Here is a 25,958-nt window from a genome sequence, read left to right on the forward strand (position 1 = left end):
AGAAGCCCTTGTAGAATCTATGGATAATATTTAATATTCACAAAATAGCATAAATATTTTCTATTATATTTCCTCAAACACACCAATACACCAAGGGCAACCACTTTTTTTTTCTAAACGAATTTACAAAGATACAACTACTCACGTGCTGAAATTATAAAAGGCGCATCACACCGACACGAATCGGGCATGCTATGACTAATTTTCAAATATTATCTTAAACAAGACATTATTATATGTTAAAACACCCGAAACATAATTCTTTGTTGATTAATTTTTTTTTGAAAATCTGGGAATAAGGTGCCTAACCCAGTCGGCTGTCATTTTCTAATCAGGTCCACTTTATCAGACCCATATTAGAGAATGTGGATCCCATACGACCCGAATAGGCCCATTCATAGACCTTTCTTTTGTTTGGGATAAAGAACAAGTTACTTTTTTCAATGAATCTCATCCGATAAATAAATCAAAACATTCTCACAGAAGGAAAGGAGGGTTTGATTTTCTTTTGTTTGGGATAAAGAACACAAGTTCCTTTTCAATGAATCTCATCTGATAAATAAATGAAAACAATTCTCCATCAAGGAAAGGAGGGTTTGATTTGTAGAAAAACCACGTTCCTTTTCCATTATTTTTTCTGTCTAAAGCCAATAAAGTTCCACACTTTCTCTCTCTTGTAAGTGACAAATATCAAGAGATTTATGCAAATCTCACCGCAAGAAATTGCCTGAAAGTTTAAAATGATAATTTCTAGCGAGATTTTCAAAATAACACGAGATTTATGAAAAAACATAAATACCACGATTTAAACGCGATATTTACATTTTAAACGGCTATTTATCGTAAAAAAAACCGTGTGTTTTTATTTTTAAATAATTTTTATTAATAGTCTTATAAAAAATATTTTTTATATTTTTAAATTTATTTTTTCATTGCCCAGATTTTAACTAAAAAGGCAAGATTTATGAAAAGTTTTCAAATTCTCACGAGTTTTAGAAAAACTAGATTTTGCCGTTTTTAACGTTTGTCACTGTGGTTTTAACACAACCCATCATATCCTTTCAATCCCTTTTGAAAACGATCCACAAACTTTCGATTGGATTCTTATAAAGAAAAAGCAATGTATGATACCAACAAAACACCAGAAGAGAGAGAGAGAGAGAGCAATGGTCATCCTTGCTTCAACATATTCAAATCGGGTCTCCTTTTGTAAGGAAGCATGTGTATGTGTAATATGGAAGTTTCACACTTAAACGAGAGAGAGAGAGAGCAATGGTCATCCTTGCTTCAACATATACAAATTGAGTCTCCTTTTGTAAGGAAGCATGTGTATATGTAATATGGCAGTTTCACACTTAAACGAGCTAACATCATCACTACATACGAAAAAACAGAAAAGAAAAAAGGAAAAAAAAAGGGGTGAAACCCAAAATCTGTAAACACCACCAAACCAACGTATACACACCAACATACGACGGTATACACACCCATACGTATGAACTCCGTAAGCCGGAAAATACGGTCCTTCAGTAACAGATGCGCCGGCGCCGGAACATCCTCGAGATGAAGTTGAGGAGCTTGCGCTGCAACATCAGTCATCAGCATCATAAAGCCATCACCACCATCATGCAAACATGCATTGAGTACCATGATGATATAGGGCGGGGATATAAAAGGGAGGGTCCGAAAAGAGGGTCCATACCCGACGATTTTGACGCAACAACTCGGGGGGAATCTTGTAGAGATCCTCGTCGACGGCCTTCGGAGCTCTCTCCGGCGGGATCCGTGGCGCTTCCGCCACGTCGCAGACCCGACCCGGCTTCTTCGGCTCCTTCACGTTCTGGAACCGTTTCACCGTCCCGTTTCCCTGCAACCCGAGACGGAGTCCCACACTAAGATCCAGTTGTAATAAGAAGGAAAAGAATAACGACTCGTGCACAACTATGGGACCCGGTTTTGCAAGCACTGTCCACAGAGAATCGACTCGGACAGGTCAACAAATATCGTGATCCCCCACAAAGCCTAATATTACTGCAGTACCCTTCCAACAATAATGTACACGTGGCGGTTTCCCATTGGATACGATTTGATTGCCCTGCAAGCAAAAAAAATGTCTGAAACCTAAAGCCGCTCCTTTTTTTTTCCCTTTTTCGGCTTGCTTTCGCTCAAATGCATTCACGGGTTAGATCCCGTTTGTCAGGTCGGAGTAATTCGAAAAATCACGGCAATAAGAACGGTGAAAAACAAAAACAAAAACAAAAACAGAAAGAGAAGGTCACGGACTGAACGTGATAGCCGAAAGAGGAGGAGTTCGCGCCCTATTCTAGACGAGAGGTCTCGGGTTCGAATCTGGTTTCCTACGGAGACGGATTTCTTATTTCCCAAACAGCAACGAGCTCATCAAAAGAGAGGTAGACACGCACCTTGATGCGGTACATGGTGATGGGGGTGTCGAAGTCCCAAGTGGGCTCGTCGAGGTTGAGCTTGCGGGCGTGGAGGAGACCAGCCTGCCGTGCCGACTCGAAGTATTGGGTGATGGGCATGTTGTCGCTCAGGTCCCAGTTCCCAAACGCCGGAAACTGATGCGTCCGAACGCCCTGCACACATGATCACTACAGCTTTGAGAGAGAGAGAGAGAGAGAGAGAGAGAGAGAGAGTTGTTGCTTACCTCCATCAGGAAAGTAAGAGGAGGAAGAGTTGAACGTTCGGATAGGAATGAAAAGGAAAGGATTTTATAGGGAGAGAAGGGGTGGTGGGGGGGAGAGAGAGAGCAGAAGGGAAGGAATGAAGAGGAGCAGTCTGATTCAGACGACGACTCTGAGTCTTTCTCGAGTCAAGGTCCGAAGAAAGAGCTGAAGAAAAAAAAAAGGTGGCTTTCTCGTTCTGAGTCCTCTGCATCTTTCTCCCTCAATTAAGAATCTGTCCCAAACGCTCTTTCCCTTCTCGGGACGCGTGTCACGAACGGTTCACGAAATTACTTAACTACCCCTCATCATTTTTTTTTTTCAAAAAAACAACCACGAGATCAGAGATCTAACCGCTCTGGCTCTGCCTAGTAGCAACGTAAAACCCTATAAGCTTAGCTTTGAGCCCAAAAAGTTGCCTCGCTTTGGCTTTAGGGTGATGCCCATGAGATTTGATCCTAGACCACTTTGCCAAACTCTTTTGAGGGTATTGTTAAATCCCCACCTAGTTTGATTTTCCCCGCCTGGGTTTGTTCATGGTCAGCCACTGACAGCTGTAATGGGTCTGACTCAAATTCATAAAAAATAAATCCTATAAGGATTACATAAACCAAACCTGGTTCATATTCAAGAGAATAATATTTTTTAAGTTTTGAATAATATGATAGTCATGCTCAAGATCTTGGAGACTTCTTCATTCTTTTTTATGAGATAAATCGTGACTTCATGCGTAAGATTCAAAAGAAAGAAATTGCAGAGGCTTTAAAGAAAATGAAATCAAGAAGGACAGTTGGCCCAGATGGTATACCTATCGAGGCTTGGAAATGCTTGAGAAAAAAAGGTTTAGAATGGTTGACAAATCTTTTTAACTTGATTTGACGAACAAATAAGATGCCTAATGAGTGAAGGAAGAGTACTTTGATGCCTTTATATAAGAATAAGGGTGATATACAAGATTGCACAAAGTATCGTGGTATAAAACTCATGAGTCATACTATGAAACTTTGAGAGAGGGTGATTGAGTCTAAGTTGAGGAAGGTTGTCACGATATCGGAGAATTAATTTGGTTGCACCTTATCCCAACACCGCACATTACATTGGCCAAGGTCGTTAAATAAACCCGAACCGATTATCATCCGGTAAACTCAATGTCATCCAGCAAAATGAATCATGGGAGGAGGCTGTTTTAGTAATTCGGGTGCACCTATCGCTTGCAATATCATTGCACAAAAATTGTGCATTAATCACCCGATCGCCCTTCAACAGGTCTTGGACCCTGTACCATCATATTGCACCTGATCTTTTCACCTCGAAGGTGCGGTAGCGACAAAAGGAAAAAAAGAAAAAATTTGAAAGAAAAAAATTTACTAGATTACCCTTCGCGGAAACCTGGCGTCCGTTTCATATTCGCGCTTCCAAGAGTCGCTAAGAACCGTTCACGTTTAGGCACAAAAGGACGAAACCTGGTGCTTTAACGCTTTTGGCGGGGCCTCAATCATTGGGTCATTTAAGGAAAGAATCAGTGACATTTTTGTCATTTTGTCCAGACACGCGTAAAATGACGTAACCGACCCTCTGCTGGGGAAGTGTGAGATTTGTTCTCACACTTCCCAAGGCAATTAATGTCGTTACGTACTTGTTCTTTTTTTAATTTCTGGCGGGTACTTTGGTCTTTGTGTTTTAGCAAATGAGGTAGATTATTGTCCAATATGCTCTTTTGGACTGTTTGACCAATCAGACGCGAGTTAAAGGACGTCTACGTCAATAGAATTAAAATTTAGGGGTAGAAATGTCTAATGTGGGCCACAGAGTTCCCACGCGCGCCTCGAGAGCGGGTCAGGTGGTCGGAGCGCACGGCCTTGATGAGAAAGAGGACGCAAAAGGACAAAAGGAACGAGACAAGCTGCCTTTTCGCGGGGCACGCAACGACTTTTCATCATGACAGCACTGCCCTTTGACTAGGAGAGCACCCCCTACCCTACCCCCCCCCCCTACGCGCAACTTAATGAAGGGCATCCCCCTTCTTAGGGCACACAAGTCAATACTCAACTTAGGCCCTATAGCCCTTTACGCGTAGGGTATGTCGTGAAAAGATGACCTCTCTCTCTCTCTCTCTACTGCCTTCCTGTTGAAGGACCCCCGCCCTTCCCTTTTCAGTTTCATAATGTGTAAGTCGTACGTACAGAGACGCAGAATTGGGGTTCGGGACTCCGTGCAGAGGCGTGGTGCTTACGTTTGGATCTTTGGCTAAATCACGATCTTGGGGTGGCCGAGCGGGACCCAATAAACATCTCACATGGGGCTGCACTGCAGGGAGGATGGTTTTTTTTTTTTTTTTAATGTTAGGATTGGTATGTATGACGTCTGCCTCCTTGTAGGGATTTGAGTGGATCCGGTTGGGGGACAAGGTCTCTACCATGCCCCTTCTCAAAATTCAGTCCACCACACGTTTTGATTTTAATCTCCATACTCATTTCATGTCCTCCATCCCGGCATCAGAAGAGGAGGTGATAGAATTTAAAGTGGGCTTTTTTTCTTTTTTGGAATAAGTTTGGACTTATGATTTGGAATAGTCTCGAGTTTAAAGAAAGTTATAAGCTTTATAACCTATATGAAAACTCTTATACTTGTTCCTAAGAACAAGAGGGTGGGATGACTATCACACAATCAAGACCAATGTACCTTTTTGCTTCAATTTTCTGTGATTATTTAGATTCATTAATAGGTTACGAGAATGATAACGGATCACGATTCCTCGTAGTCCAAGTTCAATTGTCATCCCTAAAGGCATTTTAGTTATTTTACTAACGGGATCCGAGATGCGGTTGGCTGGGAAAAGCGTAAGTCCATCCCTGCCTCCATTCCCACATAGGTTTTGATTTTAACCTTCATCCCCATTTCATGTCTTACATTCTTGGTCCAAACGGGACGAGGTGGGATGGAACCTCATTTTCCCCTGGTCCATTGCAATTCATACGTCCTTGGTGTTCAAAACTTTCAGTTAAGATTACTCAATGTGGTATAAAAATGGATAGTTTTTTTTGTTTTAGGTCCGGATCCAAATTTTCATATTTGGGAATGAGGGTGTCGAGACTCGAGACGTTTAATATTCACTGGATCTGAATAAATCTCGATTCTAGGGTGCTGGTACCGGGTTCAAACCTGATGTGACCCAACCTACCATGGGAAAACCAATACCGGGATCCTACTAGAGTTAGATAAACCTGACTTACCGGGTTCAAACCATACCCAGATCCAAATTTTTATACTTGAGGGTAAAGGTGTGAACAGGTTGGACCTTTACGGATTTGGATAAATCTAGGCCCAGGTGCGACTTTGAGGTGCTGGTACGAGGTCTGGGACTGATCTGACCGGACCTATCATATGAAAAACTATGCCCGGGTTCTATAAGATTGCATAAGCCAGATCTGGTCCATACTCAATAAAGTAATATTTTTTAATTGAAAATTTGTATATCTTAATCCAAGCTTGGGTTGGACCTAGGTCTGATGTGAAATTTCATAAAACATGGGCAGATCAGTATATTTATCAGGCTTTATGGGTCCAATTCGGACTTTTAATAGACCCTTTTTTTTTTTTTGTTATCAAACCCCGACCCTATCAGATCCAGTACGCTTACTTGGGAGACTGCACCAATTCCATGTAATTTGCACCCAAAACAACCATGGATTTCAGACCTGAACCAAATCTGAACTTATAAAGGGCTCACTCTTGTTTACAACGAATATCTGTTAGGGGTGAAAATGGACCCGGTTTAGTGGAACTATCAATTCCAATTTGGCGTTTGGTTTCTGGATACAGGGAACTAAAAATAGGCTTGAAATTCGTCCTTGAATTGGATTTGGATTTGACTAATTGGATTATTTGTGGTTCTAGACTAGACTTGGATCAATATTTTATGTTGGACCCATATTTTTTTTTGTTTTGGATCAAATATGAGACCGTCGTATTTTCACCCATACTCGGGTTCGGATCAGGCATATTTATGACCGTATTCATTCTTTTTGAACCCCAACATCAATTGCATCAATTGGGCATGAAACGGGTCGGATCTTTGACTAGGTCAACGTGTACCTAGATCCAGATTTTTTTTCCATAGTGAGTGTATTACGAATTGGCTCGTACTAAAGGGAGAGGACATGGACATGGAGGTGACTGAGCGATGAGACCATTCCCAGGGCCAGGACCGGATCATATCAGTATTAATAAGATCTGACTGCAGTACAGAAATGACCCACATTGGAGTATGTACCTCTTGCTTAGTACCAGCTGCATAGACTGTTTTTTGACAAAATATTAGCCCTTAAACAAGGTCCTAGCCAGCTAAGTAGCTAGTAAGACCACCAATATCTTGGATCTGGATCTCCTCCGTCTTATGCTGCACCAGTATGGATCTGCCCGGTCCTACCCCTTTCATCCTTACCAGTTACCAATTTCATGTGCAGTATTGTGAACTATTCCAGCAAAATGCATGTATTCCCTGCAGTTATGATGGCCACGGATCTTGATTTTGTGAAGGGTTTCGTGGATCTCGAACCGGGGATCTTAGATCCCCTGGTTGCATGAAGATCAGATCTAACATGGGTCCCACGCCAGATCTAACCTTGAACCACAAGTCTGTGATGTTCAACTTCAAACCAATGTTGTCAGTATCGGCCGATTCGTATCGTTTCAGCCAGAAATGGATTCGGTACAGGGCTGATTTGGCTTATTTTTAAATTTTTATTAAATGGTTAAAATATTTTTTGATATTATTTTAATAATTTTGTGACACATTTCATTTTCTGGTTAAAAGTTGCCCTATTCTGTTCGATTCAGCTCCAAATCAGATCCGGCCAAAGGTCCGATTCAATATTGACAACATTGATTGAAATGCGCCTCAAAGTTGGCCCAAGTACACCTGATTAAGTTAATTAGGAATGTAAGCGGGTCGAACTCGGTTCTGATGTACGTGATACTAAATCTAAGCTAATCAGATTTCATCCAACCTAATTCAGATTCAGGGTCGCATGAGAAAACATAATACAGAATCTGGATCCAATTAGCTAACACAACCGGATTGGATTTTTTGGCAGATAAGGACGCGAAGCTACACAGTGAATCTGAATCCGATGCTATTCAGATAGTACCAGCTTTAACGACCCACACTAATCAGATTCAAATTTGGTTAGATATCCGACCCAAATCCATTGACATCCACAAAGTTAACAGCTACCAAAGTAGGATTCTCGCGAGGCCTATAGAAAAGCTTGTTGACTGAAAGATTACATTTGCTTTTGGTCTTCAGTAGTTTAGCTTCTTTATAAGATCCAAAATTTCATCTGGCCCCACAAAAGGTGGCAAAACTCGACCATCAGATTTAAAGATTTAAAGATTATAAATGCACATGACCAACATGGCCCATACACTGAAGATATGATATTTTAAAATAACCTGTTGTTTATCAACAGTGTATGTGTGCGGAGAGAGAGAGAGAGAGACGAACTATAACCATCAACATTACGAAACTAAAACAGGTTCAACCAACATTGAACCTACCGGGAAACCAAACACGGGCCCAAGGCATGCCAAGGAGCCCCAAAAAAAGAAAGAAAAAAGAGAGAGAGAGACGAACTATAACCATCAACATTACGAAACGAAAACAGGTTCAACCAACATTGAACCTATCGGGTAACCAAGCACGGGCACAAGACATGCCAAGGAGCCCCAAAAAAAGAAAAAAGAAAAGTAGAGATGCAAGGATGAAAAGGAAGAAATAAACAAGAAACAAAAACAGTTAGGCGACGAGCATCACCCTGGATCATGACTGGTCCCTGGAGGCAGATGGTGTTGCAGATCAGGGATGTTGATGCGGAGAATGGCGTATACGTCCGCCAAAATAAGGTTCACCATTTTGTTGAACACTGCCGGAATCTGCCGAAAAATAGCATTGTTACGAGTCATCCATACGGCCCACCATGACGAGAGAAGCCAGAGAGAGACCCTGTATCCAGAAATTGTAGGGCTAGTAAACGAGCTGAACGAGATGAGCTTGAAGTGTTCAAGCTTAGCTCATTCTTGTGGTGAGCGAAGCTGAGTTCGAGCTCATAATCAACCAGAGTTAAACGAGCTGAGTTGAAGTTAGCTTATAAAAAATACATTGTTTTAGATTTGAAAGAAAAAAAATTACAAAAAAATACATGTAAAATACATCCAAAATATATTTCTTACTGCCTGCTTATACCAGTCAAGCCGAGCAGAGTACCTATATTGTTCATATTCAGCTTGCCAACCTATTTTACGAGTTTAAACGAACACTTTAGGAGCCAAACATGAGCCAAGCCACAAGCAGCTTGGCTTGTTTCTCAGCCCTAATTGCAACACATGTTGCCCATACAGCATAAGCAGCACGATGAGAGAGAGAGAGAGAGAGAGAGAGAGAGATTCTGTCTGTCATCGCTTGAGCATAAAGACTTCTGTGGCGCCATTTTAGAGAACCGACAGGAAAGGCATGCACATCATGAAATACAGACTCGAGTAAGTAAGAATGAGGTCGCCAAAAAGGAAAAGTGAACAAGCAAAGAGGTACAGAGAAGAAGAGGGTTAAAAACTCAAAAAGCATCTCACAAACACTCCATGCTTGATGCTACGTGAATAATAAAAGGTAAAAGAACAAGGAAAAAAGGTGCAAGTATCAAGTTAAAAGCAAAGGTGAGCGGTTAAAAAGTCCTTTACTATCAAAACTGTCATTCTTTGCAATTTAAATCAGAACTGTTATTCTTTGCTGTAATTCCCATCTAAAGCAATTCTATATTACACGATAGGAGCATGTATTTTACAAGTATAAGATCATACCCCCAAATCAAGAAGGGCACTTAGAGAGAGAGAGTCAGTTGCTAGCTTTCTGCCTCATCCATTTTGTAGCAGACCACTTCTCCCCATCCAGAACTTCACAGCCACCATGAACACTCTTTGGATCTGATGACCCATCAAGCCCCTGTAACCAGAAAATGAGGTGAAAATATTTAACTTTTTTTTTAAAGAAAAATACGAAAAGGCTAACTTTTTCTGCTTTTACCATCCTAAGAAGAATCAAAATGAGGAGAAAACAGACCATGCTCCAGAACAGAACTGCATCACCTTTTCTTTGCTTCACACACAACCCTTTAACCATCTTTACAGCTACATTCTCCATCTCCAGCCTACTTGTTCAATAATATGTGATATTATACCATAACTAGGTCAGAGAATGCTTGCAAAAATAAAGCAAAGTAGGAAGGTAAGTTCAAAGATATTGTATAAAAAGCTTCAAACTTTGTCCTATGTCACAAAGATAAAGTTACAACACGATACGAGACTTTTATTAAGGGACACGAGGACACAGATTTTTTTAATCAACAAAAATAAAATTTTGACATTTCAATACATAAAAATGCATTTTTTGGTGAAATATTATCTAAATGATTTAAAAAAATTATTTAAATAATATCCTTATGTGTCAATGTCCATGTCATCATGCCCAAGCATGTCCACTCATGTCACCAGGGACACCAAAATAGCGTGTCCCTGTGACACAACTCTTGACAACCAAGAGAGAGAGAGAGAGTATCGGACCTTTCGCTGAAGCAGGACAAAATGCAATCTGAACACTAGCTACATCTCAAAACAGGTCTCACCTACCAATTCAGTTTATTAAAGGGCACATTAAACTCTGTAAGACCAGTCACCAGACAAGTGCTTCTTATATATTCTTCAGCATTTATAGGCCTCAAAATTCTTCATGAGTACAGTACTCAGACACTGGTGTTCATTCCAGCATTTATAAGAATGGAAGCAACACAAAATTCCCTAGAGACAGCAAACATGGTGGTAGGGGTAGGCGTGAGGTAAACCTATTTACCTAGAGATTGATAGTGGAGGTCAGAGAACTGTTAGCAACCACTGAACTAGTTCCTTGTTTTTGAAAAGAAAAATGAAAATGGATAGTACTCTGTCCTCTATAACAATAATATACAAATGATCCATTTAATTTTAGCAGAAAAGTAAACATAGCTACCAGTTCCACAAGATATAGGATGACACATGTCATGCTAACCCTTCTGTCAAGGCTCTTTATTTCAACAAGCATATTTTAACAGCTCTTGCAAATGCAAGCATCATAAGTTGTGAGTTTTTAGTTAAAATACTCTTCACAATTAGTATACACACTAGGTTGAAGAATTATTGAAGCACTTTCCCCCAAGAAATTGGAAAAAGAAAAAAAGTGTAAGATATATTACGAGATATGTGGATTTCAAACTTCCAATAAAAGGGTCAAGATATGTGTTGACATATTTCGAGAACTGTTGATTTCAAACTCCTGATAAAAAGGTCAAGATATTAAACATAGACAACCAGCACAACAGCTTGCGAGATTGCATTTAGATTAACATCAAAACAGTGCAAATATAATGACTTGTGCAAAGGAAACACTTCTATCAGATTGTTCAACCTTTGCTCAAGAAAGGGTTAGTTATTGGAGTTCCAGGCTCCATGGAGAGGGAGAAATGATCTGAGATTTTGAAATCAGATGATAGAAACATGTAATGTGATACAGAAGAAATTATTTTACTATAGCATCCACACTGCCTAAACATGTATAGCCTGTGGGGGAATAGCAAAAACGCCCTCTCAACGAGACCAGATGCGCATCCACTGCCATTTGTGTATCATATAAACTACACAGCATTCCCAATCTATTTTCCTAACCATACTTACACTTCTTTTGAATCGTTGTAATTTTGAAAAGATTTTTATATGTAAAACATGTGAAAACCAGACATCAAATAATAAAAACCGGTTCTCACTAGTGGATGTGACCGAGTCGAACTCAGGGAACAAAAATATTTCGTATTCAAGCACACAAATCTAAACTATTTCTTTATTGCCGAATTATTAAATGTAAAATGTATGAGTAAAGTAAAAACAACTAACTATTACAATAAATGAATACCCTTCGCAGAGGGCGTAAAATGCAATATTTACAAACCCAGAATTAAATTCCTAATTCTAAACTGAAAAGTAAAAAGAAGCTTCTACCCTTGCAGCCTTCTGTGTCACGTATACGCTTTAGCTTCACTCCTGTGCTATCCTGCACAAATCAGCAGAACACGAGCAGTACCAGAGATAGAAGTAAAACTATACTAAAAAAATACTAATTAAGTGCTAGAAATATGAAAGAAATCTAAATGACTAATTAAAATTGAAAACTAATTCTAATTACATCTACTTACTAACTAACTCATTACAAAGCAATTAACTATGTTAATTCTCTTTCTTAACTAACAATTAATCTACTTGATTAACTAATAGTATATTACACTACTTAAGAAAGCATGTGAAAGAAAAACAGAAAGTCAAAGAATTTGAACACTTAAACAAAAATGGAAAAACAAAGATTGAACAAACAGGAAATGACTGAATGAGAAAGACATAAAAAAATCAGGAAATGAATTACATAGAATGTACTAAATGCAAAAACAGAAAATCGATTAAACAAACAAAAGCAGGAAATATAAAACTGAATGAACAGAATTTTGAATTAAAGAAAAGAAAACAGGAAAAAAAATGAAAACCAAAAATTAGAAACAGAAATTAAAAACAGGAAATCTGTAATTTGAAAAAAAAAAACAAAACAGTAACTCAAAGAATGAAATAAAATAGAAAACAAATTGTAAACGAAACAAGAAAACTGAAATATATTGAATGAATGACAGAAAAATTTTGCAGAGGAAGAAAATTGAACAAAAGGAAAAACAGGAAGATTCTTGAAAAACAGGAAATTGAAAAACTGGAAATTACAAAGAAGAATGAATGAAAATAGGGAAAGGCTAAACTATGCAGGAAATAAATGAAATTGCAAACAATTACATCAGAAAAAAAAAACTGGAAATCAGATGAATGAAAAACAGAAAATCAAACTATGAATAGAAATTGCAAAAAAAAGAAAGAAAGAACTAAAAATAGGAAATACGATAATGAAAAAAAATAGAAAAAAAAACAAAACAGAAATTCAATTTGTGCGATGAATGAAAACAAGAAATAACAGATAGCTAATGAACACAACTTATGAAACTTACATGCTAACAAACAAAATTACAAGTGTATTGAAGAAATCTAAATAACGAATCAATGAACGACAAATCGGACGATGAACAGAAAACATCTGAAACAACAACTACCTATTTTTTTTCTTTTTGTTTTTTAAAAATAACACAGCACGAGAATCGATTAGGAGAAGAAGAAGAATAAAGAAGCTGCAGAAGAAGAAGAAGATGAAGAAACAGAACTTACCGAAACAATAGAGGGGTTAGAGAAGAAAGGTGGCCTCCACCACGCACGTCGTCACCGGATTGAGGGATTTCCACCACCATCGGCTGGAGTATCAATAGAGAAAGAGGGAGAAGGGGAAGGAAGGGCAAGGAAGGGGGCGGCAATGGTGGAAAATGGTGAGAAGAGAGGGAAAGAGGGGAAAGGGGAGAGGTTCAGACGCAAATGAGGGAGACAAATTTGATTTTTTCGTTTTTGGGTTTCAAAGGCATATGCATCATGTAAAGCAAAAAAAAAATGTATCAGACACGTGTCGGACACGCATCCGAGATCGTTCTGCGGTGGTAGACCCGGATTGGATCCAGGCCTGGACCCCCCCCCCCCCCCCCCCCGAGCCTGGGTTCTCGAATAATCTAGCCTGTATCTTTAAAAGACGCAGGCTGAGAGGGGCGAGGGGTAAAACCCTTGCCTCTCTCTCTCTCTCTCTCTCTCTCTCTCTCTCCCTTCTCCTCCCCTTTCTCTGCAGTCGTCGACGATCGTGTCGACGACCTTCACCCGCAGCATCCCTCACCGGAGCTCCGGTGAGCCAGCCCCGTCACTCCCTTCTCTCTGTGTTCGCCGGCATCCACCTCAGCGACCACCTGTGGCCGGTGGAAGGAAGACGCCGGCGACGTTGTCGCCGTCCCCCTTCCTCTTCTTCTCTTTATCTCTCCCCCCCCTGTGCTAGCGTCGACACCCTCACGTCAGGCACCCTAACCCCCCTTGCCCCTTTGCTGGGTATTCATGTTGTCACCTCGAGGAATTATTTTATTAATATTATTTTATTAATATCATATGTTTTATTGTTTTGATCATGAAGCTTATGCTTCAATGCCTCGAGGCTTATGCCTCGCTTCATAACATGCTCAACACCTTGCTTCGCCTTATTGCATTTAACAACCTTGCTTAGTATTTTAATACCTAAAAATTTAATTTTCAAGAATAAAAGGTATAAGGGTTATCAGAGAGAACTCATGTGCCCAGTATAGTGGTATCCTCATATATCTGCATGCACAGCTGCTTACTAACTCTGTTGATGCAGAGTCTAGCTGTGTGTTTGAGTTAGAGCTCGGTTTGCTGCCCCTTGTATCAGGAGTGAGCAGAGCTTGGAAAAAAAGCTCACGATTGGTTTGCCCCAAAACTCCAATTTCTGCTTAAAAAAGAAAAACAATTTTTATGAGTGGGATTACTGCATGCCACTGGCAAAAACTTTTTTTTCTTCAGTTTTTTGTTTGGAGGAGGTTGGGAATGGGGAGATATAATTCTAGTTTTAAAGGATGTTTGATGGTAGTGTTTGTCAACAACAAAAGGATGTCTGAGAGAGAGAGAGAGAGAGAGAGAGAGAGAGAGAGAGAGAGAGAGAGAGAGAGAGAGAGACCTTTCTGAAATCACCCTCTGAAAAATTATCAACCAGTTTGGGTCTCGTTGAAAAGAATCCTCTACCCAAGGGACTGTATCCAACAATACCTATACCAAGTTCTTTGTGCAGTAAAAGAGAACATAAAAATGAGATTCAGAAATTCATCAAAGGTTTATGTACTTGCTAGATGAAAGAAGATGAGACTTACTCACCTACATGTAGGGATGATTTCTTCCTCAACATCTCTGGTCCACAAAGTATGAAAATCTCTACAAAAAGAGATTGTGTGTAACACCACAATACAAGAAATACAAAGAGTACACAAAGGCACAAAGGCACAAATGAGAACACTCACAAGTGCACGAAGGCACGGATACACATGCACAAAAGCATGAAACAAAATGAACTTCAATTCATAAGTTCCCAAGAGGGGCTTTGCAAAAGCATTGTTATTGCATATGCACTCACAAAAAAGGATTTGTTTACAAGGGCCACTAAGGCCTATTTATAATGCAAAAAGAAGCCACAGGGTGCAGCTCAATATGACTGTTGGAGCTGCACCCAACGGTCACATTTGTGACTATTGGGGCAGCTCCAACAGCTATATGGAGTTGTCCCTTTCACAACAGTCAAAAAAGAAAAAAAGTGTAAAAAGAAAAAGGTGTAAAAGGCAAAAGTAAATAAAAAAAGAAAAAGTAAAAATGTTAGCCCATTAGGGTGGCTGGCACCTATTGAGTAAAAGAACTGAAATACCCCTGATAGGTATTTCAGTTTACAGTTAAAAGAGACATAATATTTTAACACTCCCCCTCAAACTTAGGGTGTCACGACCGAAAGTTTGCCAAGAAGGAAGTTAAATCTTGGAGAACACAACGCCTTGGTGAAGAAGTCTGCCAGTTGATATTTTGATGTAACATAAGGAAGGTCAATGGTTTTTCTTAAATATTCTTCACGAACATAGTGGCAGTCTATCTCGATATGCTTCGTGCGCTCATGAAATGTGTGATTTTTGGCAATGTAGATTGCACTTTTATTATCACAACATAATTTTGTGGGCCCTTGAACTTGAATATTCATATCTTCCAACAAGTTGCGAATCCAAACAATCTCCATGGTAGTAGATGCCATGGCTCTATACTCAGCTTCGGTAGGTGAAAGCAATACTTTTTGTTGCTTCTTGCATCTCCAAGAGATTAATGATTCACCTAAAAAAATACAGAAACCAGTGGTGGAGTGATGGTTATTTGTGTCACCTCCCCAATCAGAGTCAGTATAAGCAATTAAACTTAATTCAGACGTAGAAGATAGAAATACTCCCTTGTTTATTGTACCCTTTATGTATCTGATGATACGAAGGATGACGCTCATATAGACTGTAGTAGGTGCATGTTGAAATTGACTAGCAACATGTACTGCATGAGAAATATCAGGCCTGGTAATGCTGAGATACGTTAGGGATCCAACCAGTTGCCGGTAAGGTGTGGGATCTTTTAGGAGAATCCCATCATCAATCTTCATCTTTGAACCTACTATTTCAGGTGTTTCGCAGACCTTGTCATCTGTGATTCCTGATCTATCAAGAATCTCACAAGCAAGTTTAGTTTGAGACAAAAAATAGCCTCCTTGAGAATAGGCAACCTCAATTCCCAAAAAATATGTCAGAAATCCTAAGTCTGACATTTCAAATCTTGAAGTCAAAATAGATTTAATGCTCTTGATTCCTTTGATATCATCACATGTTATTAACATATCATCAACATATAACAATAATATAGCAATCCTTGCATCAGATTTCTTAACAAACAATGCAGTGTCAGTATAGCATGAAGTGAAACAATTTTCAGTCATTACATTGTTAAACCTATCGTGCCAAGTCTTGGGTGCTTGTTTCAGTCCATAAAGAGTTTTACGAAGACGAAGAACTTTATTTTTAGGGATTTTCATACCAGATGGAGCATCCATGTAAACTTTTTCATTAAGATCTCCATTTAAAAAGGCATTTTTGACATCCATTTTGTAAATATTCTATTTTCGAATTGAAGCAATGGTGATAAGACATCTGACAGTAACCATATGAGCTACTGGAGCAAATGTCTCTTCATAGTCAATCTCATATTCTTGACTGTACCATTTAGCTACAAGGCGAGCCTTATACCTTTCAAGAGAACCATCACTCTTAGTCTTGACCTTAAACACCCATCGACATCCTATAGTTTTCTTGTCATTGAAAAGAGATTGAAATTCCCAAGTGTTAGCTTTCTTAAAAGCTTTGAGTTCACTCTTCATGGCTTCTCTCCATTCAGTACATTGTTTGGCTTCTCCAAAATTTTTTGGTTCAAAATAAGAGTGAATGGCACTCAAACAAGCTCGATATTTAGGAGAGAAAGAATCAAAAGATACGAATCTAGAGGGAGTCCTTCTAGTTCTTTCAGTTCTCCTAGGATGAGAATCATGAATGGAAATAGTCTCACTAGGTTCACTATATAGTTCAATAACACTCCTAAAGGTGCTTCTATCTCTATGAGAATAAGTGATGGGTTCTCTAGATACATTTTCTTCTTGAGGGGTAGAAGGGTTAGAGTTATTGTTGATCACAACCATTTCATTTTCACTATTATATGTTGATTCATCATCACTAGAGATATCATCATCCTTAGATAAAAGGTCAAAAAGAAAGGAGTAATTGGCATTTTCTAAATGAGATTCATTTTTTTCAAAACCACTATCATTTTCCAAAAAAGTTACATTCCTTGAAACATATAATTTATCATTCTTAGAGTCATAACATCGAAATCCTTTTTGAGTTTCCGAATAGCCAAGGAAAGCAGAGGTACCCTTTGTGTTTGATGTCATACCCAATTAGCACACATGCTTTAGTTTTGGGTTCCAACTTATGAGAGACATAGTCTGTCAGAACAGGATAACAAGTTGAACCAAAAATTCTAAGATGAGAATAATTTGGTTTCTGATGAAAAATAAGTTCAAATGGTGTCCTATGAGGTGCATGTTTACTGGGTAATCTGTTAATGATGTATACAGCCATTCTAAAAACATCCACCCAAAAACTATATTGCATGTTGGCTGCATGAAGCATGGATAATCCCATTTCAACAACATGTTGATGCTTCCTTTCTACTAACCTGTTTTGCTGGGGAGTATGGGGGAAGAAAAAATGATGGATGATCCCATGTTTGACAAGAAATTTTTCAAGCTGATCACTAGTAAATTCACCACCATTATCAGTTTGAAGAGTTAGAATTTTTTTCTGAACTTGATTTTCAATAATAGACTTGAAAACCACAAACCGTTCATAGACATTTGACTTATGTTTAATTGAAAAAATCCAAACAAAAGGAGAGTAATTATCTACTAACAGGAAATAGTAACTGAATCCTTCTCTAGACTCACAGGGAGATGGACCCCAGACGTCTCCATGAAGTAATTCCAAAGGCCGCATTGTTTTGTGATCAACTACCTTGAAAGGTAGCTTGTGAGCTTTGCCAAAAAGACATCCTTCACACACTCCATCATCCTTATTGTTCAACCTAATAAGACTTTGAGAATGAAGAATTTCAATTGCTTTCTTATGTGTGTGTCCTAACCTTTGATGCCAGACTCCATATGATGCTCCATTCTTGCTTTTATCTACCAAAAACACCTCCTTGCTTTGCGGTTTAATTTGATATAGCCCTGTTTGTGTCCGTATTCCCTGAAGTGTTGTTTGACCGGTCTGTAAATCCTTGACAGAGAATCCAAAAGGATTAAATTCAAAAGAGCAATTGTTGTCCACTGTGAACTGTCCAACAAATAGTAAATTTTTTTTAATAGTTGGAGCATGCAAAACTCGGTTCAGTTTAAAAACAGAAGAACTAGATTTAATAATCATGTTTCCAACAGAAGAAATAGGAACACAACTGCCATTACCGACTATGATACCTTCTTCTCCTTGATAGGGTTGTTGGTTGGATAACTGCGAACCATTCATTGTAACGTGATTTGTAGCTCCAGTATCCGGATACCATGCTTCATCCTTAGCTTCTTCAAGAGTCATTGCCGAGAAGGCTTTAGGAATGTCCCAACAAAATTTGGCGGTATGGCCCTTTCGGCCACAATATTGACATACAGTAACCGGCTTAGCTTTTGAAGTTCCATCAAAGCTATTGTTATTTAGGTCTGGAGTGTTTGAGTTGTTTGTAGAGAACCGACCTTGATTGTGAAATTTTCCACGACCCCCACGATACATACCGCGCCCACGACCTCTGTAGGCTACAAAGGCAACATGGAAAGATTCACTTTCTTGAATGGGCTTTGGCTTCATAATCTGCACCCTTTTTTCTTGGTTCAGTAAGAGATCATATAAGGTAGAAAATGTAAGATCTTGAACTATAGCATTGGTGGTGACAGACGTCACAAAGCTTTCGTATTCAATCGGAAGACCATTTAAGGTGATCTGAACCAAATCGGATTAAGATACCGGTTGTCCTACTGCGGAGAGAGTGTTGGACAGTGTTTTGACACGATCCAGATATGTAACCATATTAGTAGATTCTTTCTTGATAAAACTCAGTTCCTTCTTTAGCAGAAGTACACGAAGGGGAGACTGAGATCCATACGATTTGGCAAGTTCAGTCCATGCTTCTCGAGCAGTTTGAACATGAAGAATCTGCCCTAACACCTGTTCAGAAACAGTTGCTTTAATCCAGCTTAAGGCAAGTTGATCATACCTACGCCACGTAACATAGGCAGGATTAATATCTTCCTGATTATTTTCCTTTTGAAGAGGAGCTTGACAGGAGCCATCAACGAACTTCATTAGATCTTGCGATAACATGACAGATTCAATCTGGCTTTTCCACATAAGATAATTGTTTTTGTCAAGTTTAATTGACACCAGACTTGCTGCTGCGTTCCACTGAGCAACATGAGCCGATGCCATTTTGGAAGGCAGAAGAAGAACTGGGGCAGAAACAATATTGATGTCTTGTAGGAACTGTGCTGACGTAGTAGATGTGCACTATCAAAATCACTGACTTGGCTCTGATACCATGTTAGGAAACATAGAAGATTGACAAATTGAGAAAAACCGATGCACATTATCATTAGTGCTATCGTCTTATATTCAGCATATTTTTACAGAACAGTTTTACAGCAGTAACTGTACATTTACAGAAGTAGTTAAAACATTAAAGATAAGATTGCATCCTTAGACAGCTGCTCACGTAACTGCATTTTGTTGATGATTATCTTCAACAGTTGATGAGCTATTAACATCCTCAACACCTAAAACATCCGAAGATGGGAGTTTGGGAGGAAGGGCCTGGAATGTCGACTCTAGATCAGGATCTAGACTTCTTTCATAGTTTTCTTGTATTCATTGCTTGGATATACATATCTGAAATCCTTAGATTCTGGGAACAGATTATATTATCCAGTCACTGCCAAAAATATCATTCTCAGGCTCTTTTTACCAAGGTATCTTAGGATATTCTTTTTCCACAAATCCTTTTTGGGGATCTAACACAAAAGAAGAAGAAATTCAAAAAATGGTACAAGCATAACCGAAAATTACATTAAACTGAAATAACTGTAGAATGAACACATTGCCCTTCTTCTTTTCCTTTCTAACTTTTGCTTAAAATTACATAACAAATATATTGCTTGCGTTAACTAAATCTATCAAAATGATCAATAGCTGGTAAAACATGTAAAAAGGAAATTTTAGAATATTGGAAAAGTTTGACAATCTTGAGGCCCATCGTTGAATTACATCAGCTTTACAAATTCAACATCAGCACGATATCAGAAGGCATCATCTTGGTAACAATATCTGAGCATCACAGCACCCACTAACCATACGCTTCCTCTCAAACTCATGATGAACATCACTTTAACTTTTATTCAAAATTACATCAACAAAGAATTGCTTGACACGATCCGTTGCTTTACTAATTACCAGAAATTGCTTGCATGATAGCAGACTCTCTGTTCAAGCTACCAATCACAACCAACCCATGAAAGTACAGAACTCAAAACTTATTTATCGCGATCACAACTAGCAACACATATTAACTACGATTTCTTTTCTTCATCAAGCAAACACAAAGAAGCATAAACAATCACCAAATTATTGAACATAAAGCGACAGGAAGTCGACCGGCAGATGAACATACTGTAACTTCAATAGGGACGCGGGTGTCGACGCGATGCTGGTAATAGAGATCGATGCAATCAACATCCAATCTCTTCAAAGACGCTTCGCAAGCAGCGTGAACGTACTCAGGATCCCCCCGTATCTCCCTCTTTCCATCAAATCAAATGGATCCCAACCGTATATGTTATATCCAAATCTGACCCAAATTTGGATATAACATACAGATTCAACAATATGGGTTGGATCCATTTGATTTGAGTTAGATATTCGGCCAATTTGTGTTCCTAACGCCAGCAGACACATGCAAAAATTATAGTATTAACCAAATCACAACTAGGGGAATAGCCAGTCCGGGTAGGATAGGATCCGGTCAGACCCGATCTTGAATCGGGTCAAAAGATTAGATCTAGACCTAACCCAATTTAAGTCGGGCTTATGGGTTTGGGTACATGCCGATTGATGGGCTTTTGATAAACAGATTGGGTTTTTGATAGACTCATTTTTTAAATGAGTTTAAAAAAAGATCCAGACCCAATTCAATTTTATTCGATTTCAAGTCCAAATCCAGGTATAGCTGAAAAATGTAACTCATATAGATTAATAAGTTAGGTATATCACGGGTGGGGTCTTAATTTGGTTTGAATTTTGTTTTGGGTCTGATCATAATCGACATTACAGACCCAGTTACACCCCTATGTGTTGGTGTAATCACATTAAAGAAGAGGTCTCTCACCTAAATACATAGACACCTATGAGGTTGTGAGCCCTTGCTTGAACTAGTTCACAACCTATGCTCTAAGCACCACTAGCAGGGTTTTATGCTGTCAGAGAAGCGACCGTAGGTATGTCCGGCATAGTTCAGCCCCACCAGGTCTCTTACTCTGGAATTGGTTTTCCGTTATATATATATATATATATATATATATATATATATATATATATATATATATATATATATATATATATATATATATATATATATATATATATATATATATATATATATATATATAATACACTCCTTTTGCTCTGTTTTCTCTTAGGCCCATTAAAAAATAGTAGTATTTGGTATTTTTTTTTCGCATCTAACACCATAGATGTGATCTATAGGTTTTGTTTAGTGAGTACCGGCATTTGGATCACCAAAATCCGACCTGTATCCAGGTTTTCCGGTGATAAAAAATCAATGGCTATGAAGGCATCAATTTTTTTGGGCTCATAAAAATACATTTTTTTTCCTGAAAAAACATGATCCAAGAGTCAATTTTCACTAAATTGAGAATGCCAAACACATCTAAACGGCTCAGATCTATCATAAAACACTTCAAACTATGGGGCCTAACGGGCAAAACGGACTCCATCTTTTCTAAACAAAACTATCAAATCGTCGGGTTTGGGTTAGTTTGAGTTTAGATTGAATAGAACCATCTGGGTGACTGGGTCGGGTATAAAAAAATATTAGTTGTGAAACTGGTTTGAGTATGAACCCGTTTCCGGTTTGCTTTCGTACTAATAGCATGAAACGGTTTGTATCAGGTATGAAAAATGGGTTGAGTCTAAATTCATCATACCAAAGACCAGATCTGTTTTGAAACTGACCTAGATTTTAGTCCCAACCTGAATCTACAAGTCTATTAAGATTCAGGTTGGTTCGGACCTAATTGGGTCTAGACATCGGCTCGGTTAGGGGACACAGACCGAATTAACCCCTACCTACAACTGGTTTAACAGCATTTACACCAGGCAACGTTAAATTCCCAATCCTTACGAAATTGATAATCTGCAGTTAATACCAAATTAAACCTTAAAAGGAACTAGGAAGTAGACAAAACTAACTAGCTCCAGCCATATTAGCGAGGCATCTACACAACTCAGATAACAAATGCCCTATCCATTATAGTAACAATGCACTGTTGAGTTTATTTGCAAAGATATTATATATTGGGTTCGCAACAAACCGATCTTGTCGAGCTTTATCGGGCTTGATTGTTCAAGCTCGGCTTGATAGTAGGAATGGCAGTGGACTGGGGCGGGGGCGAGGGACAAGGTCTCCACCCCTGCCCCGTTTCAAAATCAGAACCTCCATCCCCGCCGGGGATGGATTTTAACCTCCACCCCCGCCTTCATCCCCATTTCATGTCCTCCGTCCCCGGTCCAAACGGGGGGCGAGGCGGGGCTGGGGCCCGTTTCCCCTTGGTCTATAGTCATCCCTTGAAGGATTGGGGACGGGACGGGGCAGGGCAAGGCGGGGATTGAGACGGGAATGGGGCGGGGTGGGGGAAAGCATAAGTCCATCCCCACCTCCATCCCCGCACGGGGATAGATTTTAACCTTCATCTCCGTCTCCATCCCCGTTTCATGCCCTTCATCCCCGGTCCAAATGGGGCGAGGAGGGGCGGGGCCCCGTTGTCCCCCAGTCCACTGCCATCCCTACTTGATAGCTCGTCCAAGCTTTATACACCGGTTCAAGCTCTGCTCATTTACAAAGCGAACGAGCTTTAACCAAGCCGAGCCCAAGCCGGTTTGTCCCTAGTTGTGGGTAGCACTAAAATCCAACATTGCCATCACAGACCACACATTGATGCGGAAATGCAAATAGAACAATCTTGGGAGAAGGCATGACTGTTGCTGCTGCAAAGGATTCATGTATACAGGGACCTCTACGGTTGGTACACCTTCAGGGCCATCCATCTTAGCCACCATGTTCAGGGACCGTTTCTCGCTCTTGGGGGTACTCCTGGGCAGGATGGGGACTTTTACATATGAAGCAACTCAAGAAAGAGTTGCCTTTTGAGGTCCCCGCCTTTCCTTGTTCTTTCACCTGCACCTTGCCAACATTTTTCTTCTCAAACTTAGCTTAATGTTTCTTTCCCTTGACGTAATATTTGAAAGACCCGAATAATAGTCCATCAACCCGTAGTTACCACCAATGCCGATGGCAAATCCTGTTGGACATATGGATTAGGTCCAACCCATTGAGTGACTCGCTTTTGACACTAATGTAGTTAGTGGGCTAGTGGGCATAATAGTGGAGGGCAGTTAATGCCACAAGGTACCTCCTCCACTATATAAAGGGGTGGCTGGTTGCAATGGATGATGAGTGAATGTTGCCATACAGTAACAGCCTTAGCCTAGCCTACATTCGATTTATTATGTTTAGGGTCCTGCCCACCGTTGACCTAAGGCCTGGGCTTGTCGTGGGAATCGATCAGCTAAGGAGAACGCTGAGCACCTGCACTCGCACACCATGGCATCATCAAGTATGCTTTCTATGTTTGATTATGTAGATACGTCAACATTGGGTTATGGGCCCACTAACTGCGCATGGGTGAGTGTAGGGCCTTCTAGCGTATTCTGGTAGCGATGACCGCATGTCACCGTGGGGCGACATGGGTCACCAGCTTCTCGACAGTCTACCGTAAATAGTGACAAAAGATGACGATGCCGAATTTCTGGCAGACTGTTGCCATGGGGCGACAACCTTCACCGGCGACAGAGCCATCCTATGAGGTGACTGCCCATCGCTGTGGGGCGATGTGGGTCACCAGTAGATGGCAACTGCCGACGGTCGACGACAACTGTCGTCGTGGGGCGACTGCCATAGACAGTGACTATCGTCGTGAGGTGACTGATATTCCTAGCAACAACAAAAAAAAAAGGTCGGCTTAAGGGTTTTACCTGTGGTCGTCGGGCTGCAGGGGAATATGTCAACGTCGGGGTCTCCATGGAAGGTCACTGGTGGGGGGGTGTGATTGTCGAATTGCCAGCGACTGCAGATCCATAAAGTCATTTCCAAAAAGGGGTTTGAAAAACCCGCTTTTCCCCTTTTCTGGTTCCCACGGCTGTTGTGCTGCAAGGGGATCTGTTGGCGACAACAAACACTGCTGGGATTGTCGTGGATCGTCAGCGAAAAGGGGAGTGTTTCGTCAAATCATCAGCGTCCACCCCCTTCCCAACCATCGGGCTTCTCTTTTTTCCCTCAGTCGTTGGGCTGGGGTTTTTGGAGACAATTGTCTTGTTTTGTCAAGGTCGTCATTGTCTGCCTCACCAACAGTGAGTTCCAGCCGTATGAGCCATGGAGAAGCTTCGTTGTAAAGATTTAGATGCTCTTCGTCTGGCTGTAGGAGCGCGTTCATGACCGCAGTGGCTGGGATCGAATCATCGAAGAATGAGGAGCCCAGCGCGGTGGAGCCAAAGCCCAAGTCGTTGGCAGATGATGTGGGTCACCGGCAGGCGACGTGGGTCATTGTAGCGTAAAAGTAGTGTCATTCGGTTTCTGAGAAACCGAACACACGATTTTAGCTTTTCTTATATTGGTGACCGGGGTTGGACTGGGTGATCTGACCTGGTGGCAGATCTGATCCAAACCTGGATCCTAGGTGGATCAAGTCTGCCTAGATCCATTATGAGGATGACAGATCCCAGGATCGGACCCGAACCCATTCAGTATCCAGGTATGGGTTTCATCCAGACTTGGGGCCAGATCCTTCTATAGGATTCAGATCCATTTGGGGTTCGGGTCAGTGATCGGATTTGACCTGCTTGGATCAGAACCAAACCCATTTGGTTCAGGGTCTGGTCTGATCTGGTTGAACTGGGTTAAGATCCAGAACTATTTGGACCAGGTTATGGTCCAAACCCATCAGGTATTCAGGTCTGGATCTAATCCAAATGACTCGAATACGATTTTGGATCAGGTTAGACCCATATCCTGTTTGGATCGGGTCTGACCGGATCCTCTTTGGATCTGACTCGGATCCTATTTTGATCCATAACAGGGTCCAGATATTGTTTACACTTGAACTGGATCAAGGACCGATACGACCCTTTTCGGGACCGGTTCAGAGTAGGGGTGGCAATCGGGTCGGGTTGGCGGGTTGGTGGGTCAGGTTAACGGGTTGGTGGGTTAGAATACCTCAACACGAATACGACCCGTTTATTAAACGGGTTGAATGTGGCAAACACGAACATGACCCATTTATTAAACGAGTAACCTAACACGACATGGTAACCTGACACGAACATGACCCATTTATCAAAAAATGAGGTACCTTAAACGAGAGAGATGAAACGTTGGGCTTGCTTTGCTTGGGTGCCAAACCAAGAGGAGGAACAAGAGGGAGGAGAGAAGAGGGTGGTGGTGTGCGCCTGTGCGGTGATGGCAACGAGGTGGAGATGAGAGGTCTGGGGCTCTCTGTTGCGGCTGGGTAGGAAGGAGTTAGGTGGGTGACTAAAGTGTAAAGTTAGGAGTTAAGGTTAGATAAGTTTATATATATATATATATATATATATATATATATATATATATATATATATATATATATATATATATATATATATGTATAAACTTGTTGCGGGTTGACCCGCCCGCCTAATCCGTTTATTAAACAAGTCAAACCGGTTGGCAGGTTGGCAT

At 40.3% G+C, this 25,958-nt stretch overlaps 1 protein-coding gene across 1 annotated transcript; it reads right to left on the reverse strand.

The window, feature by feature from the left end:
- Positions 1-1,296: 1,296 nt before the first annotated feature.
- Positions 1,297-2,750, reverse strand: LOC149811592 (uncharacterized). Its single transcript, XM_089993610.1, has 4 exons — positions 2,669-2,750; positions 2,424-2,597; positions 1,703-1,867; positions 1,297-1,583 (listed from the first exon to the last, which is right to left on the reverse strand). The coding sequence occupies exons 1-4, from the start codon at positions 2,672-2,674 to the stop codon at positions 1,527-1,529; spliced, it is 402 nt and encodes a 133-aa protein (XP_089849736.1). The 5' UTR covers positions 2,675-2,750; the 3' UTR covers positions 1,297-1,526.
- Between the last annotated feature and the right edge of the window lie 23,208 nt (positions 2,751-25,958).

Source organism: Nuphar pumila, chromosome 17 (assembly GCF_984573655.1).
Source record: "Nuphar pumila chromosome 17, dmNupPumi1.hap1.1, whole genome shotgun sequence".
Lineage (NCBI taxonomy): Eukaryota > Viridiplantae > Streptophyta > Magnoliopsida > Nymphaeales > Nymphaeaceae > Nuphar > Nuphar pumila.